Genomic DNA, 21,254 nt, shown 5'->3' on the forward strand with positions numbered 1-21,254 from the left:
TTCCTCTGCGTGTTTTTCGGCCCCCTCTCGGCGCTTCCGAATCGCCTGGATCGGAACAAATAATATTGACTCTGTTTAGGCCGCGGCCACGCTTCTGGGGTCGTAAAATAATGCACGATGTTTCTCGGAAACACACGGTTCGAGTTCCTTCCGGATACGTTACGGCGAGTAGAATCTTTGTTTTCCGAGTCGACGGCTGTAATAGAGTTTCGCGCTTCCGGTCGATATTCCTAGCCGACCGTGTGTACTCGTGTTTCGGTTCGAAGATAAACAAGCAAGCGTTCGCGGGAAGATTTAGAATTTATTTTGGATTCTGTTCAACTGGATTCACTTGATTTTTCTTTTTTAATTCGTCCGTGAAGCAAACTGTACCGGTGTGTCGGGTAATCGCAATGACGATTGGATATGATAGGTCTCTAAGGTTGCCGACTGGCTCGAGCATTTGCAACGACTTGCATGGTATTCTTAGCTAGAGGAGCCACTCGTCGGTGAACCCTTGGATCTCTTCCTTTCCGACCTCGTTGCATTTCGCAGCGGCTCGTCGTTTCGCCTCGGGGCAACCTCCAAAAATCCAATTTACCGCTCGTAGTAAGGCAGGTTTGAATCGATCTGAATCATGAAAATATTCTCGTTGCACGCAGTTGCAGCTAACCAGATGTTTGATTGTACAGTACATCTCATAACTATAAAACCATCTTGAAATTTTGGATTCCTGTACGTTCCATTTGAAATTCAATTGAACCAAGTGTATTGCGACGTATTGAAAAGCAGTACTGTAGAAGCCCAATAATTGAGAGTCCGTTAATTGATCACTGGGAACGCTCCTTGATCACACGTGTTTCGCACACTGTGCAGCAGAGTTCGGCAAAATTTTTTTCTAAATAAAAATTTCGAATAATGAATAAAAGATAAAAAAATTTTATTAGTTATTCGTAGCGTTTTATTCGTAGCGTTGAATAAACTTTTCATCTTTTATCTGTGTCTTTTATTTGAAGGCTGCGAATGAATCTTCGAATAACTTTGGCCAGCCAGGCCACCTCGAACAACCGTTAATTGATTAGTTCTTGGAAACTTTGTCCGCCACAGCCCCAAAATAATCCATTATTGAGCTTCTACTGAATTACACTATAAAGGGAAACACTATTCGTTTGTGTCCATGAAAGTTTTGTTGTTGTTTCACAGCCGAAATATATAAGCTTCAGACGGTTTTATAGTTCTGAAACGCAGTGTAGTACTAAACAAAGTCTTAAGCAGCATACGCTTTGGATCATTCATATTATATTTTTATATAAAACAGAACGATACGTAACGTGTAAAGGTGCCTTTAATATTCACAGTTGTTTTAGAATATTTTTAGAACACAATTTATCGGGATGATCATAACGTACTGTTCAAGATTGGTTTCGTATAGAAGTCACTGTAGTCGAAGATCGAGTCATCTGAATTCGTATTGTATAGGTTCTGTTTTCTTCTAGGTCTGCCATCGAGATCATGCTTCGAATTCATACGTCTCCCCTGTTGAGAGTTCTCGTCGTCTGCTTCGCCTCCTCGATCCGTAAAATAGGAACCATCGTGGCAACAGTGGCCGGTTAATTTTTTCTTAAAAACATATCTTGACGTGTTATCGCGTGTGTGTACCGTCTCTTCACATTTCTGACAAAAATAGAAAACATAATGTTTCACAGGCAGCGCCTATCTTTCAGTATAGAATCGGATAGATAGTCTGAAAGTGCTATAACACAGTTATTTAGACACTCAATACCGTCTAAGGTAAATGTCCCAGTGGTTGGAGATTTAAGGCGAAAATTGTGGTTACGAAGACTTTTTATATATTAAAATAATATAGACTGGCAAAAAAGTACATTCAATCCATAGAGCAGAATTTCAAATGTCGACTCATTCAAGAAGAAATATTATTTTATTATAAAGACTGGAATTTCCACATTTGAATGGTTAAAAATTCCGAAGTACGTTTTTTTTATCTTTTATTCGTTATTCGAAACTCTTTATATGTATAGATAATGAATTTGCCAATCTCTGCTTGTGATTTACCATAATATACAATGTAGTCTATTATTGGTGCTATAAAGGACGAGGTGTGGATTTTTCATAAAGAAATAAATCGAAAATTTAAGAACACTATGAAAGCTCTATTTCCAAGAAAATTATTGCTTTCAAAATTCATCTAATACCCATCACTTGGGCTCACAATAAGTAGAAACAGCAAGTAATGGTTAGACACATTATTCAAATATCATAGTATTCAGTAGAACGTATATCCCTAAAAATTTCAAAAACATCTTCCAAAAATTCTGTTTTATTACATTTGACTTATTTTCTTTAATGAAAAATCACTTCGTTGTCAGTAGTACTACCAATAATAAATCATCGTTAAACTTATACAGTATCTATTACACTTTTAGCAAATTTTCCACAGCGCAGATTTCTTCACTTGTTGTAGTTCCAATAAATATTATTATTGCTACGTTTATACGTTAGAAAGCCAGCTAATTACCTGTAACGCCGTCTTATCTTCGTTTTGAAAATTCACTCTTCGGTCGTTGCTGAAATTACTGGATTTCAACAGTCGAGATTCACGACCATGTCCAGTGTAATTCTCATCTATCTTCTCATGCGTTTTCGGATTCACCATGCTCTTTGACGATCTACGGACAGGAATTTTCGCGGATTAATTATATTTCGTATAACGTGCCATTATTGCATTGACAGTTATTCATTTACTTTAGTACGTTTTTAGTTTCATCGGACGGTTCGGTATTAAGAATAACTCTATTGTTTATTTCTCCTGAAGATATCGAGCATCCATTCATGCCGTAACAATCACCGTCCAACTGACACGGATTCGTCTGATATAACGATGTGCAATTAAAGTATCTTGAATTTTTCTGGTATAGAGCTTCTGGTGCAGAGCTCAAATCGACAGTTTTAAGGTACTTTTCCAGACCCTGCTATGATTTATCAATAAATGGTAATTCGAAGCAAATGACGAACAGTTAGATTCATAACATTTCCGAGTTCAGATAGACGGAACTTACAACGTGAATCTTAGGAAATAAATAGTAACAAGAGACCAAGGTCTTTAATGAAAATTACTGATTCTGTGTGATTATTGTGGTCGCTCGTTGTCCCCTCTTGTTCCGAGCCAGAAGCCCCCGCTTTTGATGACAGTCGATCGATCGATGTACCACATTCCTTATACTCTACTCTACAATAAGGATCTTCGATAAGAACTACGTCATCTTTCTCAAATTTTTGATCGATCATGGACATTTGTAGTGGACTGCCGCTGCAACAAACAACAGAAATAATTCCTCGACTGAATAAAATATATTGAGAATATATCGTAGCTATACCTGATTAAAAGAGCATAATTTTCCACCGATCCATTGATCCTGTTCACGCCACGTAAATTCGTTTTTACGTATTTCTGAACGTCATCCAATTTGTCGGTGTAAAAATAAGCCGGTTTTGCGATTTCCACGCGAGGATCAGAAATATTATTTGAAATTCGGTGACGAGACTGTCGATAGTCTTTGGTTTGTTTCTTGATTACTTTCTTTTTTTCCCTACTTCTGTAAAATATTCAAAGTCAGTTTAGCCAGTAAGTGTATGAAATAAAATTCTTCAAAAAGTATATATATTTTATGAATAACTGGACACAATGGAATTAGTTATTATGCCATGTTAATTCCAAACGCATCTAAACAGTATGTATACATATAGTAGTTATACACACACATATATATATATATATATATATATATACACATATGTATATTATATGTATGTACTAATTCTAAAATGACACACTTGTCTCATGTGTTTACAGGTCATTTCTATTTCTTGAAATTTTCGATACTTTTATCCAAAACAATAATTTTCACTTTACAAAATTTTCATCAGAGAGCACTTTTGCAAATTCAAACGCCAAATTTAACAATTCGTATGGTCACGACCAGAGTAGCTCGAAAATCATATGATTAATACTTTCAAGTATTTAATAGTGTATCTTCTTTTAATTACCGACGTTTCTCACTCCTTTGTTTTCTATTGACTTATAAAAGAAAAAATAACTTTCCAGTGTCAAAATTGTTTAGAAAATATTTGAAAGGAGACTGAATAAGAAAGGACTTTTACTGACTTTACTGACTCGCGCAATCCATCGTCGTCCATGTCCGTTTTCGGTTTTTTACTATAATTTTCTTGACCCTCTCTCGAACGACGATTCAGTCCCAATAAAGATTGCTCATATTTTGCCTGATGATACTTGGTTTTGATAGCTTCGTACATGTACTCACTCTCGCCAGCGCTCAGCGCGGATTTCAAAGCATTCGCCGTGATGTCGACCAGTGCGTAACATATTCGCCGTGCATCTGCGAAATAATTATTTAATTACTATAATTTAAAAATTCGATTCTTATCCACTGTTACAAAAAATTCCAAATAAACTGTGTAAATGCAATTACAGTAACCGAAACCTTTAGTAAAAATTTATAAAATAGAGGAAATTAAAAACATGTAATTTCTATTTTATAAAAAAAATGACTAGGAATGGATTTATCTTCTTCCTTTGACTCACTAATAATAGGTACTGTCACTATCGAAATAAATTGCCTAATGGAGGCTGCTCAAAATCAAAGTACCAATTTTCGCCAAAAAAAACCAGGCACTAGATTTTTATGTATAGAATGAGTCCACCAAACCTGAAGTTCGATGCAGTGGTTCTCGAGATATTTTGGTCACCCATTTTGAAAATGTGGTTTTGAGAAAAACACGTTTAAAGTTTCAAGCCAGGTTTACAACCAAATCAATGCAAATTTGTTACATATAGATATTCTTAGTATTACGGCTTCATATAGCTTTGTGTATTTACACAACCATAAATTGCATTGGGACGCAGTATTCATGACTCACGCACCCCTAGAAAGGGATTCTACCACTTTATATCTGCTCAGAAACTTCCAGGGGCGTATACTTTAAACGGGCGTAACTCCTCTTTCACACAATATTTCTAAAATGATGTACTGTAAGAAAATATTAAAACCCAAAAATCAATTTTTTTCCAAATTTATAGGTAGATTAAAAACTAAAAAAAAATGACGTGGATTTACAAAATATTGTAAACATATTTTTCTACGTCTTGGGATACAAATTTCTCGACGAGGGATGTGATTCTCACGAATCTCTTGAATTTTTTTACTTTTCCATTCGTTACTTGTTACTCACGTGGACGAGACTCTGGGATGTAATAAAGGATCACGCCAGACACCATTAGTGCTATCAGCGAGAGGCGTTTCACGTAGCTTATCCAACCAAACACGGAGAACGTCTCCTCCGAATAACCTGACGGGCGAAAATCGAAGTTACATATTTCGATCACCGGTACCGCGACATTTTCCACTTACTATCCGTGTTCCATGATTTTGTGGCCGCGCACTGTATCACGAGCGCACCGAGCACAACCAAGAATTTCATGACTACCAGAGAGCACGCGGGCTTCCGTCCATCGGCTGGTCGTCGACGTTACGTGGGAATCGTCATGATGCCGCGGTGTAAACAGAAGGTAGCAATAAGGCTCATCGATGCGACGTTCACCCCGAGGCAGACGGTGAAGAAGCAAATTTCACTTCGCTTCGTGTCGTTCGAATCAGCGATGGGACCAAGTTTAACGTGTACTCGTGAACGTCGATGTATTCCATATACGTACTATGTGTCCCGTGAGTTTATTGGGTTCGATTAGTACTCACGAAAACCATTGTTTCACGTACTAGTTAATTACTTGGTATTGTTCAACTGGTTTTGAAACCTATAACGAGTGGATACAAAATTCGGAGCTTCACTTGTAAGTACTTCGAATCCGATTGGTATATAATTGTTTCCTAGCAATTATTTGAAACTTACTGATTTTGTACGATTACAATTTAATAGTACATAAAATGTATGCACGTACATTTTATGTGTATATACGTACATCTCTGCTCATAAGTATTAGGACACTGTCGAATATGCGGTAAACGTTACAACGCGTTACGAAATTTCTGAAAGTTGGAATAAATAGTTAGAGAAATAATCGTTAGAGGCAGTGAAGCTCGGTCGACAGCGTTTATATTACTATGAAGTATTAAACATGGCTTAAAATATGTATGGAACATCAGATTTTTTTCATACATATTACAATAATTTGTAGAAAAAACAAGAAAGTACTTATGAAGACTTGAAATATACAGATGAGTATTATTTTTGTTTTCCAAGATACTCTCTCTCTCTCGGTTGAATACTGCTCGTGGTACACTTGGTTCCATCACTACCTTGTGTGTAACGGTAAAACTATTGTACATTCTTCGTGATGAATACCTGTAAACATTTTAATAGTAACCATCCATAGCTACTAATATTTTCCCAATTAATGACTTCACACTACACCTTCTTTTTAATGCACACAACTGATCCATGACGATCCTATAAGACGTAAAACTGTCCACCGTTGACGTATTAAGACATTTTTTTAACACTAGAACTACCGACAATAAACATATATCTATGTCGATCGGTTCGTAAACATGTCAAACTTTTGAAAATTTGTAAACTTATAAATTAACTAATTTCTTCATTTTCATATCGTAATGAAAGTTTCAAAAGCTCTGAGATACTGTATTGTGACAAGATTTTAATCATCGTTATAAGAGTGTACTGACAAGTCATTATGACCTGTAATTCTATTGTTAACTATTATCTACCGTTTCTTAGACTTAAGTTAATTTAATCAGCTTTACTCGCTTTGGTAACAGCTCTGTCACTTTATATAGGATCTCAAAGAAAGCATTTCATAGCAATTCAATACACATTGTTTCTATGTCAGTAAAAAGAAGAGATCTAGTTTTATCCCAGGAGAATTGAGAGTACAACATATATAAGATGCATATCTTAGGTTTTTATTATGCTCTGAGTACTTTACAATATTATACAAGGGAAATCTAGCGTAAATACGCGCCGACCGTTTTCTACAACTGGGTGAGCGCGAAAATGACCCGCGCGCGTTAATACGAACATGGAAAAGTATTTGGTACGAGTTAGCGACGGGAAGAAAAAAAAAAAGAAGTGCAGGGTGCACAAGCAAGGACTCGCACTACATGCTAGACAGTGCGGCTTTAATACAACTCTTTGTCGCTTCCTTATAGAAGCGGATTCGTGGATAGAAACAAGTTTCTCGGGAAACAACGCGATTCTCTATTCTCTATCGTGTCTATCTATACATTATCAGGCAGACAATTGAACTTAGCACATGTAAAGGGAATGTGCAAACTTCTCGAGATACATAATTCAATTCGCGATTGTCGATTGTTTATGACATCAAAAAAAAAAAAAAAAACACTACTCGACCGACGTAGAGATGGGCATGTTTCCCAAGAAATTTATAAATTCGTTAATAATACGAAAAACTAAAGAACCTACGTTGTCTTTTAATACTAGTCGTCTGGCTAGACGACTAACCTAAATATATAACTACACGTGAATTACTAACTATCGCGGTGGATGTCATCTTTTTTGCCTACCGTGAAGCAAATTTCAAACACAATCATGAATACTCTCCGTCTAGAATAACGGTAATAGTTATAATAATGAAGTGGAATCGAATACAATATACTATGTATAACGTAAGAAAACAATGGAACACGTACGTGTATACGCGTGACAACAGTTTCTTTTTTCCCTCTCTCGATCAAGTTGATTCGGGTCTCGATGCACCCTTGTGATATTAGAAGACAACCCTGCCGTAAATTTATTGTCAACAGCAATGTAATACTCGAACGCGCAGAGTTCTTCAATAAAGCACCAATAATTCATTTTCTCTCAATAAATAACACGGAAAGCAGAAATTAACTTATTACAGGCTCCCTATCACGCTGAGTACGAAAGAAACAGAAAACATTCGGCCTCGTCTACGCACGTACACAACTCGAGGCCCCACTTGAACGGATATACATATTTGGTCACGCGTACGTGCGTACAACTACGCGAATGAACAACTTTATACACAGAGTGAGAACGATGTGGACGAAAAATGATGATCTAGATGAAATGACCGTGCATCGCCGAGCTGACCGAGAGACCTAGTCTTTTTAGGAAGCTCGTATTTCGCTTTTAAATAACACGGTGAATGACTTTGATTTTTCTAATCGATAGAGCCCACATAAGAATTATCCTAATTTCAATTAAAGCGTTTTGGAAAAAACGAGAATCGTTCGAGATGTTCGGCGATTCGCGAAGAAGTAACCGTATCGTTTTGGGGCGGTTAGGGGGGGAGGGGGGTGGAACCTACTCGTTCTTACGCGTAAGACTTCTTGATCTTGTTAATGGCGTTCGTGAGATGGACCATCTCGGTGTTCAGCTGAGACACAAGATTTTCCAGCCTGTCGACGCTGTCGAGCACCTCCACGCGCTGGGTGTGTGGATCGTACCTCACCTCGAAAGGTCGGCTCATGGTTGCCACCTGAATCAAGAAATTTAATAATTAGCATCGAATGACTACGGTTGTTTAATAGTTGTAGTGATTATTTTTAACGATGTAAGTTATTAAATCGATTAAATTGAATTTCAACGAGGTCCCATTTAACAAATCGACTGCCACATTAGCGTCTATTAAAATTAATTTATTTATTTAACACTCGTCAAATGTTACACATTTCAATATGTTTTATTCGACTTAATATCTCAGTTTCAGAATTTATTTTCTGGTTCTTCGCTGAAAGTTATGGATGGTATCAATACACGTGATTAAACATGGCGGCTAATGCATTAATGATCCGCCGAAGGGCGTAGTGGCGTTAGTGCGCAACGCACCGAGCGTTGAAGTCTCCGGTATCGAACTGTACTCACCCAGCGACGGAATTTCTCTTTAGCGTCCTCGAAACTTTCCGCGACGTAGTATATCGGTTGGTATTCCTGATCCTGATACTTTTGAAGCGCTGTAGTCGTTGGCTCGAACGGTCGGTGTTCACATTTGTCGCTCAACGCGTGAAGCAGCTCTCCGTAAGCGGACAGGAGACCGGCGCCGTAAGCTTTTACCTCTGGACCTTCCTTGCAAAGACCGAATTCAACTGTGAACCAGTAGATGGTGGACAATTTTTCGATTTCCTCGTCTGATGCACCGAGGGACGCGAGACCGATTTCTTGGGAGAACTGAGCAAAGCTTGGGTCAGCCAACAGCGGCATGTGTCCTAACAGTTCGTGGATACAGTCTCTGCAAAAGAGAAAATAAGAAGATTAAATCAATTCTGCGAAGAAGTAAGGCATAGGGATAAAAGTTCACACCAAAATTAGGTGAAGGGAGAAGATATTAAAGTTGTTTCATTAGAAATATTGTATATCCACGCTATCACATCCTTACAATCTCTTCCAAAATAAGAAGATTAAAAAGGTACAAAGTTAAGTTTATACGACATCGAATAAAATTCGATCATAGTAAACATCGAAATAAAGTGTTTCAATAAATTTAGATTATACCGATTATTTTTATGCATAAAATACTTTTCATTAAACTCAACATCTGTTGCACGTTCTTTCCGCGGAGAAATGAGTTTCCAACTGCGAAACTAAATTATCAACGCCATCGTGTCGTTAAAAGCCAATTAGAGCCCCATTACGAGCTTAGAGAGGCGCGGAAATTCTATTATCATCGTACTCTGTGTAACGGGAAACTGTCCCCGTCATAACGTGGTATCGATTGCCCTGTTCACTTTCACTTGAATCGTCTCCGGTCCAAAAAACATTAAGAAAATGTTACTTCGTTCTAAACTCTTACATAGTTTCGCCATAAAATTTCAGAAATGAGTCAATTTTAATTTTCTAACCTAAAATTTGCTATCCTACTAAAAACCAACATTGAGTCCAATTTTAAACTGGCGAATCGGCTATTCGGGGAATGATCGAATCTCTAAACGATACAACGAACCACTGCGTTATCTTGACTATTTAAAATACTTACGGTTCTGGCGTGTGGAACGGCGTTTTGATGTGACGGATGTACTGGGTGCTCTGGAATACTCTGAAGGCAAGACTAGACAAAAAGTCTCGGGCTGTGAGCAATCCGGCTGCGGGTCTCAGAGTGAATCCAGTGTTCTTCTTCAAGAAGTCGCTGACCTCTTGCAGCTGAGGTATGCGATGTGCCTCGAAGATCTTCTCCTCTTGCAGTTTCTTAAATACTCTCTGATACTCCATGCAGGCGTGTTTCGGGACTAAGTCAACGACAGTGTTGAACACTCTGGACCAGGTTTCGTTCTCCGTTTCGGTGTAAGGAATGCTGGGTATGGGGTCTCCGTACTTATAAGCGAAAGCGATTTCTGCGATGACCTTTCTGCGGGCACGGTACTCCTTGTCAGCGAAACCGGGATGATTCATGTCAAGATCGGGCTCGTATTTGGTCATCAAATGGTTGCAATTGTCCAGATCAGAGGCGTGACGTGGGAACCAGGGATCCTTAATGCTGACGAAATTGTCCGCGAGCAGAGTGATGCCGTCCAACGCTGAACTCTGACGGAGATTTCGGATTAGCTGTAGCAAGCATTGTTTACTCATGTCAACCTTCACGAGGACATCCAACTGCAGGCCCTCCCTCTTCGACGGCCGGGACTCGACGTGAGTCACCGTGCCCTTGAAGTTCTCGATCGTTTTCAGAATCCTCGCCAGCGAACCGATTCCTTCGCGCAGACGCAAAACCAGCGCCGCCCTTTGTACCGTATGCTCGGTTTCAGGACTCTCGGCTATCGTCTTCATCAGCACCACTTCCTCCTCGGTTAATCCGGCGTCTGAAAGTAACCACGAAATATTTCGTTCGCGTGAAATCCTCAAAACGTCTCAATCTTATTCGTTAGTGTCCCCTAATTCCTGACAGAGTAAGATTAACCGATCTATCTTGCTCGTGGGTAGATTAAGCTCTTAAATCACCGGTGGATCTAACCTTTTGAGCACCCTCGCCACGTTCTTACACGACATTTCGACGACGCTAAGTGATTCAAGTGGACGGTAATAATCGAGCAATTCAGAGTCCATTTCCGTGAAATGTCTATTCCCGGCCGCTTTCATACGGTCGGCGTGAGGGTGGAAACGGGGGAAAGAATGAAATACCTCTTATTGTCGCCCACAGACGTGCCCGGTTGAGATCGAGAAAGCAAAAAAGGAATAACCGAGTTATACATTTAGCGTGGACGCGACGGAAGACGACTCTATAGGGTTAGGAAACGGGTCTCGAAAACTAATACGATTTTAAATGCACAAAGTGAACTCGAAAAAGCATCGAGAGCCAGAGAAGGGAAGAAGTCTTCCATGTACTTGAACCGAGTGTCAGAAAAGCACTCAGTTCAATTCTCTTTGGCCAGGAATATACCCTCTAATATAAGGTCTATTTTACCCTCCATTTAACCCACCCACTACGCGCATCATACCGATGGCCAATATTCTCTAGGATTTTCGTTCGTAAAAGAGACGATATACTATGGACTTTTGTCACTAATGTTAGAAGATTCTCTTACCATCGTCGTAATCGTCGTCCGGTTTGTCGTCGCTGTCCGATGACACTTCAGCTCTCGCTTCTGGAAGTCAATTACAATATTCATGCCAAAAGTAACATCTAAATACTTCATGCATTCGGAAGCTCTGATCGAAAAGACGCTATAGATGTTAAATATTATACATACGTGGACTGCGAACTTTATGCATTTATCGTAAATGTGAGTGTGCAAAATCAACGGAGTAAAAATTTTTACATTGGACACAAAAGAATATTTAATAGAAGAGATCTAAATGTGGTCTAGCATTTTTATTTCAGGACTTATTGCCAAACCTGTTGAAGAGCTTCAAGATGTAATTCTTCAAAGTATCTAAAACATGTTTGCTTTATAGACATAAAATAAGTTTCTTTTGTTTTTAAGTCGTATGTTCGGGTGCAACACCTAACAACGACCCTGTATTTTTGACCACCTCTAATGGAAAGAAATCTTCGACATAATTTGAATTTTCGTAAAGATTCGCAGTCCAATTACAAATTGAAGTATGTTAATATTCTTTTATAGGTCGACTTCCTTTTGTACATCAACGTCTTTGTTGACCGTGAAGCTCCGGGAAATTGACGATTAATACGAACCTCCATTTTTGGCTGCACACGCTAACGTCTCCACCTGCTCGTCATCGCTCGATGAAACGATTTCCGTCTGATCATCTAAATGTTCCGAATCTAATAGCAAACAAAATGCTCTTGCAACATCGATAACAGACGGAATAACTTGAAGCTAATTATACCAAACGTTTTTATACAGACATTACATCACAAGTAAGCTGTTAAATGCATCTACTAGATAGAACAAGAACATGAAGTACAACATCGAAACGGAAATGAAAAACACAACATCTCGACTAATTATACGAGCATTAATAAGTGGATACTTACCATTCGTTCGTTGTCGAGCCTCTTCCAACACGCTTTGCTTCGTCTGTTTCACAACCAAAGTTTCAAAACGGGCGTCATCCACGAGGGATCGTCGTCTTGCAGGATATCCATTCTGTAAAAGAAAAAATAACAGAAAATTCGTTACTTTTTATAGATAACAGTTATATAAATGATAATTATATAACAAAAGTATTTTCAGTTGCACAAAAATCTCAAATGACGAACATTCCGTCCTACCGTCCAGTTAATTTTCGAACGTTCGTGAGTTTCCGTTGAAGGGCGAAGAGGAGTTAAAGATGACCTAACTACCCGAGACCGTCCGCCAAAGAACGTCCGGTGGCTTTGATAACGAACCGAACGCACGGAAATGACTTTTCATCCCGGTCGTCCGGTTGCAGTTGAAGGATAGGAAATTAGGGGATCCTGTCTGAAGGAGGTCATAGCAGATCGCGCTCGCAAAGAACATGTCCATGATCCTTTAATCGCACGAAGGAAAAGAAGAAGTTTAATTAAAATGAAAGTTAAGCGTGCAATTCTGAAATTCAATTGGCCGTGGTGTATGACAGAATTTTTTGGTTATTCTTACTGTAACTTACAAGAAGATGTAATGCGAATAAAAAGGACTGGTTCATGAAGAACTCATTAGGAATCTAGCGATGCGCAGCGAGCTGACGCTACAAGATACATCGGTTGTCATTCAAATTCTTAACGGCCGCTTTTCATGAATGACGCACAAGGTGGGACCCAGTTACATTTTCCAGCCGAGCAAAGTGGTTGGCACGGTTTAGAGAACACGCGTGTAGTAATCCCTTAACAACGCACGCGCACAAGTGGGCCAAGTACTTCGCTGATGGAATGGATACGGATGACCGATGACTCTGCCCTGATGATTGCATCACGAGACGATTATCCCGTAGAAAGATTGGAACAGTGGTCGATTTGAAAATTATTCTATTCGACATCGTGAAAAAATGCTCGCCTTCGACCGGACACCACGATTCATCAGGGACAGACGAAGAGTGTCGGAACGTATCACCTGGCTAATTACTCTGACTCATATTGCCATACAAATTTGGTTAACTTTGTGCCGTGTAACTTGTGTTTATCCTCTTTGTTTCATTCATCGAGGAATGACGAAGCTTTTCTCTCGTTGCGTGCTACAATTGCTACGATAGAAAATGAGTAATAATCACTTTTTGGTATTTGTAACAGAAGTATTTTTGAAAGATACAGCATAAAAGAACGATCCCGAATAAGTTGTACAATAAAGAATGAAAGTTACATAAAAAAGAGATGGAAATCGAAAATATTGATGTTTCTAATGTTCATCGCCTGGGTGGTCTGCATTCTGAAGTGCGGGACAGTTGCATCGACAGGAAATTATTTATACGTCACCTCGCAATGCAACCAAAGAAAAATTATTTAGCATTTCAAACGAATTGTACGCGAGTTCCGCGCTTTATTGAGTTATTAACTACGACTTTTTGCCGGTAAAACGGCGTAATGATCCATGACAAATGCACCCAAGGTCGATCATTATTTCGTCATTAAAATCATAACCGCGTAACGTTATTGCTTATTTTACATTTGCTTCGCGACGAACGAGCTACGAATACTAAGAAATTCTATCATCCACTGGTTCAACAACGAAACCAGTTACCCGACGCTCGCTGGACAAGTTTACTACTCTTTGGTCATTCATGAATTTATTTCTAATGTTATTAATATTTAAACACCAGATTTTATGCGTTTAAAGATTAAAAACTTCTAGCAAATTTATCCAGAAATCTACTACTAAAACCCTTAACAAGGTAAATCAATGTTTCTCTGCCTCGAGTTAGGAAAAATGCATCCATAAAGTTCTATGTTTGCATAAACATTCACGGCCTATTAATATTGAATATAAATACTGACATTGAAATGTGACTCGGTTCTCCAATATCGAACGAGGTGAAAACTCATTAAACATCCATAAGATCGTACAGAACCTCAACGATCGTTATGGAGAGAAAAAAAATGGGATACTGAATAGAAAAAAAAGTTGCAGAACAACTGGTAGGTATAGATAATTACACGACCAATATACATAATGCATCCGGTGCATTAATATGATTTTTCTCATCGTTAGGAATCGCTGCGATGCGGTTCGGGCAAAACACGATATTTAAATAGAATAATTAGCATAGTTGATCGACGGGGCACAGCCGCGATTCACATATTGTGTGTATATACACGTAACACGGTTTGCATTACGATTGACCGTCTTGTCGGTCCGATCTACACTAAAGGCTATTAAGAGGCTGTTGTCGATCGTGTGGCGAGCCTCCAAAGGCGAATAACGGGGTTCGAAACAGAACGTTCAGGGACTCTCCGCGCCTCTCGCGGCCATTGGAATTACAGTCACTTCGTTCTCATATTTATAACATATTCATAATGATCATGCGGGAGCCGAGGTCGAATTGATTTTGCAACGCGATATGATTAACACCGACTACCGTCCGTTCCGCGGATAAACCGACGACAACGCCGTCGTCACCGCCATAACGAGGAGGGTGTTTAGAGTTAATTACGAGATTTTGTAACGAATCCGTGTGTATCGATCTTAAGTTATTAACTTATGCACATTCTTCGATTGACCGATTTATCCCCTACGTAGTCCCCACGGTCACGTAATGTCTTCTATATTTCTTTATAAATTCGACCGTTTTTCTGTCGTTCGTAATTTTCCGTCTACACTAAAAACCAAATAAGACCATAACTGCGAAATGAATTTCGGTCTCGTTTGCGCATATTCCTATCAGTTACCTTAGTTACCAACGTCTTAAACAATTGAGCATCATTATGCCACGTGTAGCTTCATACATCGAGTGACTGTGAAGTACAAACGTGCCAATTCATAAGTATTCATACCTTGAGAAATACTTCATTATGTCACCCGGTGTATGACAATTTTTATCGCCCATGTTACAGAGAGACTTCTGGTGCTCGTTCCAGCTGTGCGAAACAGTTATGGTCTTATTTCGTTTTTAGTGTAGAATGATAAACAGATTTGCTTCTGTTATACTTAACATCGGATTTTTGCAAATCCATCCGGGACGGGTGGTTCGAGGCAAAAACGAGAACGAAAGACCCTGGCGCGAACGGGTGTCGGGAACGATACAGCTCAATGCTGGATCGTTCTTCAACCCTCATTACTCTGGCGCTACCACGCACCGATAAGATCCTAAACGAGCACGCGAATAGAGTGGGTCGGAGCTATCGTCGGCGTCGTTTGCCATTGTGATTAATGGAGGGAGTACAAGAGTGAATTTATGTTTCATCGTGGACAAACCACAGACGAGATATGAGGATAGACCTAACATCTTATGGGACTTGGTGTCCCACGAAAATTACGCTGGTTAGAGCGCAACTCTCCATAAAAGTTTCCGATTTTAGGAACTACGTTCCACGCATATATCAATACATACATACATTATTGCTTCGGTTTCGCTAGCAAGGAATTTAATACTGATATAGTACGGACACCCCCGAAACATGGGACAGAAAATTACATTGCATGTTAGGTCTAATCCTATATTTCGTCTGTGACAAAACGAACGGAATTTACTTGCTATTTTATTGATTCACACGGATCTTTCAATACCGTCGTCAACGTACAGTGGTCCAGAATCAAAATTGAACAGCTGAAAAAATTTGGTAGCTCATAAAATTTATTCCACTAAAAGCAGATAAACGAATAAATTTTTATCGATTATAGAAATTCGCTTCGATGTTCTTCGTGTTTCTCAACATCTACACGAAAGTCGGAAGGTTTAGGGAATTTTTGTTCTATTCTTGGGCTGAGATCGATAAGGAACAATATACTGATAGGGAACAATAATGGATCAAATATTCAATGGTTAATTGAACTGTAAAATTCGATGTGAGTTTCTGGAAGATTGGCCATTTGAACTGGTAAATTTTGATTTTAGACCACCCTGGCCAAGGAACGTAACCAAGCGCGTTAAACGGGCCACGTGAAGAAACGTTGCCCCATTTCGGGAACCCAAAGCCGCACGCATTCCTTCGTTTATTTTTTCATCGCGCGTGACCACAGGAAGTTTTCGTGAAGGTGCATGATACAAGACTTTTCAAAATTTCATCAGCTACCTGGACCGAACTTTGCCCAATTACCAGGCGAGCGTATCCGTATGTGTCAATATACACATCGGGGGCCCCGTCAGCTCCCCCATAGATTGCCGCGTCGACACGCGGAGAAAGTAACGGATTAACGACCAGCAAACGTCGACCAGGCACATCTTCGGCGTTCTACCCAGCGCCGGTGAAATGCCTGACTGAGAAATTTCTCGTCGATCGTGTTAAACGGAAAACGCCATTTCCATGAAGCGCCTTTCTATTCGTGAACGAGGAACCGTGGTGACGGCAGGCGGATTCGGAATACTTATCTGATCCTGTGGAAAAACTGGTAGCGCGCCCGCGATACGTAACGATTAATATACCGTGAGCTGGCGATCGACGTGTGTCGGCGGCCACGCATGAATGATAAAGTTCTCCTCATAGACCTTGCTCGTGCGGCCAATTAAAAACGACTCACCGTGAGATGTAAAAAAAAAAAAAAAAAGAAAAAGTATGAAAAACAGTATCGCTATCCAGCAAGAAAACACAGGGACACGTCCTTGCGATTCTAATGCCTCGAATGACCCGTGAGCGCGCCTCGGAAGGCGGAGCCCGGTTCTGAATGAGAGGAAAAAATATCACACGGCCTCGAGGATACACGCTGTCGATTAAGAAGTCGGTGTTGCGCGATCCGGTAAATTCAAACACAGGAAGAGACCGCGGTATTGACCTTTCTCGCGGCTGCGATCTTCTGACGGAATCCGTCTGGTTCGATAAGAATTGTTAGAGACAGACGGAGCCTGTAATTACGGGCGATTCGTTAGAATTTATCGGCCAGCCTGTCTCGCGAGTTTCGTCGAATTAGAACGTTTTCAGGACACGGTAGCTGAAGTTGTTCGGAGAATCGCGTAAGTTCCGTGCGACTTATATGACAATGTTCGTCCGTCGAGCTTATACAATTGGACTGAAAATGATTGTACGTTGGTATATTGTTTGTGTACACTAAGGTGAGTTACTATTTTCCACGACTGAGGATAATATATCGAGTACACCAGATAGTAGTAGCAGTTTGTGAAACTCTGTAGTTGATTCCAAATAATTCAAATACCTGTCTGAATCCTATTCTTATAATTGTTGTATCTTATTTACTTCATTATTATACCATTGTATTTGTGTGCCGTAATGTTTTGAATCAAATATTGTAAAAATGCGTCCTCACCCGTATGAATTAAATTAAATTATTGTGACAATACTCGTTATTTGTCCCCATTAACCACTGCCATTTCTAGTGAACAGAACATTCGAAAAATATTCTGAATCTATAATATATAAGCACCATATCGGAATTATAAGGAATTATTAATCGATACACCGTAATTTCGAAACTATATTCACACATTGAACGAATGTATTTCATATTTAAATATAAAGAATATGTGAAACTATGTAAATTAACAATTAAAGTATTATCATCGTGTATCCTCATAAATGAAAAAATGTGTAATTTGCTGCACGAGCTTGTCAGCTTATTTATTTTCACCCGTTCGACTGTATTTAATCTCCTCTTTCTCGACACAGAATTTCCCACGTTCCCCATAGAGTGTCGCGCAATTCGGATTTTTTACGTTCAAAACTTCCGCCAAGTCGAGAAAAAAGAAAAGCGAATGATGTTGTTATTGGAGTCTAAAGCACTTCCAGCAGAGACCAGAGGCTTCTCATTCGTTTTTCGACGATACTCACGTGGACAGACTACAATAACGAACTCCATTTTTTGTTCACGGCAAGGTCATTAATATTACGCAATCACGATAATAACTGATCGCGTGTACTTTCTCTATACTCGGTCTCTTCTTCATTTCCAGCCTGAGAATTTCACTCGCGCCGCCGAAGCGGCCTGCTCGTGGCGGCGAACCGAGCCGCGTCGTTTGTGTGTCCGTGCGTGCATGCACACGCATACACCTGCGGACGGATGTAATATTTTTTCGCCTGTTACGAAATACACCGGAGGTTTATCACGAAAGTCACGTAGTCAAACGGGATGGAGAATTCTTCCGTGTCAGAAAGTTCCGAGGATGATTTCGGATGAATCTCGCGGAAACTTACTTCTGCCCGGCAGATTTGACAACAAACAATGTTACCTTCGACCACGTGTCCGACTGAATATTAACCGGAGTAAATTAACAGAAATTATGAATTACATCGAATTATTTAATTGTATTCTCGACCGTAATATAGTTCTATCCTGTTGGCCAAACAGATATTTAAATACAAATTTTAAATGACACTAGAATATTGTCGACAACGATGTCCAAGGATCAAGATCGAAAGTGGTCGATGTTGCGCTACGTTATTAATAATAAACGGGGGAAAGCGACGTAATTGGGCCCACGGGTAAGAGAGTACTACCAATTACAACGTAATGCGCGTGAATTCGTGACGATTCAAATGCGCGGCGATCTTCCCGCGTTTTCTCGTGGTTTCCGTTCCAGCCGCCCCCTTCCCCCTTGTTTAACACCTGACCTGGCACCTCTGCCTTGGAAAATTATCCATTCAAGCATATATATATATACAACAGGTAGTCGAATACATTCAACCCACAATTATCGTAACTCTCTTCTAGCTCTTCGATTAACACGAAAACAATTCTGAACATTCCCATATGTACTCTCGAGTACTCACCTCGATACTGTAGGACTTCTTGATAGCGAACATTTCGCGGTTCTTTTGCGCCGCTGCGACAGCCATCGTATCCGCCGTGTCGTTCTTCGTTTGCGAAAACTCTTCAAGCTTTTCCTGTTCTGTTGCTCGGTATCCTCTCTTCAGGGGGTGGAGAGGGGGGCGTTGCAGGGAAATACGTGCGCAACAAGGACTGCCTGTGCTTTTCACTGCCGTGTAAATCGACGACGGATCACCGGGGAAAACTATATCGAAATTCGGGCTGTACTACCGATCACGAAAACAATTCTTCTTCTTCAGCTTCGAATATGCTTTTCAGGTTTTTATCGGTTGGCCCGCTGACGATTCCTCTTTTAGTCCAACTGTTCGTTCTGTTTTTCCCCGTTCGGTAATCTCGTTCCGTTGGTTCGATAGGGCACAACGGTGACGACAACAACAACAACAACGGCGGCAGCTGGCGGCAAGGACGCTGAAGATGACAACGGGTCGGTCCCTCTCTCGTGTAAGTCCACTTTGGACGAAGCGTGCGAGCGAATGCGCCTACGGGGCGGATTGCCGCCGCATATAAACGTTGCCTCCCTTCACCGCCGGCTAACGTCGGGGTCAGGGGTGCCCCCACCCCACCCCTGTTTCGGGTGGTCCAGCGGCTGCAGCCACCGCCAATACCGCCGCCACCACCACCGCGTTCTCGTCGCACCGGCAACGACGCGCGTCCAACGATCGCGGACTTCTGCTTTTCGAACATCACGAAACGATACGATGTTTCGCTGGTGTTAGGATTTTCTGGAGAACAATGGGAAATGAAGTATACTAGATAAGGCCCTCTTCGACGGTGGTTTGGACTTTTGAAGATTCACGTGGGTCATTTGAAAAGTTCTCGAAGTGGAGAAGAAGAATTTATATTGTGTTTGAAATATTTCTATCTTTTAATGTAGTCTTCTTTAACAATAATTCACCTTGGTCAATGGTGTTTCAATTTTATACATTTACAATCGATATTCTTTTTAGACACTTGCATTCCAATTCCCTTCTGATCGATTGTCAGGAGTTAGGAGATATGGTATAGGATGTAAACGCACCTTTGCTCAAGCAGATCTATACAAAGTACGAAGTGTATAGTATACTGGTTTATTATGTTGGTTATTTGTATAATAAGTAATAAATCTTCGATGATTTAAACATTTCTGAACTACCGATGTCATCTTTACTTCATTACGAGAACTTTTGAAATGACATAATTTTCATGTGATTTTGTCTATCAGCTGTATTTAAAAGCATTTAATGCACGAGATTGGACAATTTTCTCTTTTAGTTTATAATTTTGCGTTCTGTCGGTCTTTATGAACGACACGATTACTGAAATAATTGAAGTGATAATGGCAACGTTTTGGCTACTAATTATTCACGAAATTTCAGAATGAAATTATGATCGTGTTTTTTTAGTGGTTAAAATTAAATTCGTGAGGCGATAATTTTTAGAGGCGAAGGGCGTTGGTACATAAAAAATATTATTGCTGTTACATTACGGAGAGGTAAGATAATGTTACAAATAATTTTACCAGAAGATATAAAAATATACATTTATTCTGTAATAAAATATTTTTAATTCAAATGATTTATACGTAAGTAGAAATTAAATGTAACGTATTTATCTTCTTCGGTAACTTCATACGTCATTCGTGAAGAGAATCTATTGAAATCTACAGAGAAACGTGTTTATTCTACAATGTATAGTGTATAGGAAACTAAAAAAGGACACGTTAAATTATAAGAGACTTGGATAGTAACCAAAAATCTTGCTTACTATATAGTAACGTGACTTCCTTTAGAAACCAGCAAGCTTCGGAGGATCGAAAATTTAAGCAGTACGTCGTATTAAACGAGTTTGTCTCGCAAGCTTTATTCTTAACACTTCTATTCTTTCCTTATAACATTTTCAGCATAAAATCGTACATCCTTAAGTTTTCAACTAATCGAACAAATTTTTCAATACACGTAA

General features: G+C 39.7%; 2 protein-coding genes across 2 annotated transcripts; both read right to left on the reverse strand.

Moving 5' to 3' along the window:
- Window positions 1-469: 469 nt before the first annotated feature.
- LOC107193878 lies at window positions 470-5,496 on the reverse strand. The gene is made up of 9 exons (XM_015583412.1): window positions 5,427-5,496; window positions 5,248-5,364; window positions 4,163-4,394; window positions 3,375-3,593; window positions 3,115-3,307; window positions 2,743-2,969; window positions 2,516-2,666; window positions 1,389-1,653; window positions 470-609 (listed from the first exon to the last, which is right to left on the reverse strand). The coding sequence occupies exons 1-9, from the start codon at window positions 5,494-5,496 to the stop codon at window positions 470-472; spliced, it is 1,614 nt and encodes a 537-aa protein (XP_015438898.1).
- Window positions 5,497-8,313: 2,817 nt separating this feature from the next.
- Window positions 8,314-19,861, reverse strand: LOC107193880 (tyrosine 3-monooxygenase). The gene is made up of 7 exons (XM_015583414.1): window positions 19,259-19,861; window positions 12,464-12,575; window positions 12,161-12,250; window positions 11,550-11,609; window positions 10,007-10,826; window positions 8,899-9,262; window positions 8,314-8,512 (listed from the first exon to the last, which is right to left on the reverse strand). The coding sequence occupies exons 1-7, from the start codon at window positions 19,322-19,324 to the stop codon at window positions 8,348-8,350; spliced, it is 1,677 nt and encodes a 558-aa protein (XP_015438900.1). The 5' UTR covers window positions 19,325-19,861; the 3' UTR covers window positions 8,314-8,347.
- Between the last annotated feature and the right edge of the window lie 1,393 nt (window positions 19,862-21,254).

Source organism: Dufourea novaeangliae, unplaced genomic scaffold (assembly GCF_001272555.1).
Source record: "Dufourea novaeangliae isolate 0120121106 unplaced genomic scaffold, ASM127255v1 scaffold34, whole genome shotgun sequence".
Lineage (NCBI taxonomy): Eukaryota > Metazoa > Arthropoda > Insecta > Hymenoptera > Halictidae > Dufourea > Dufourea novaeangliae.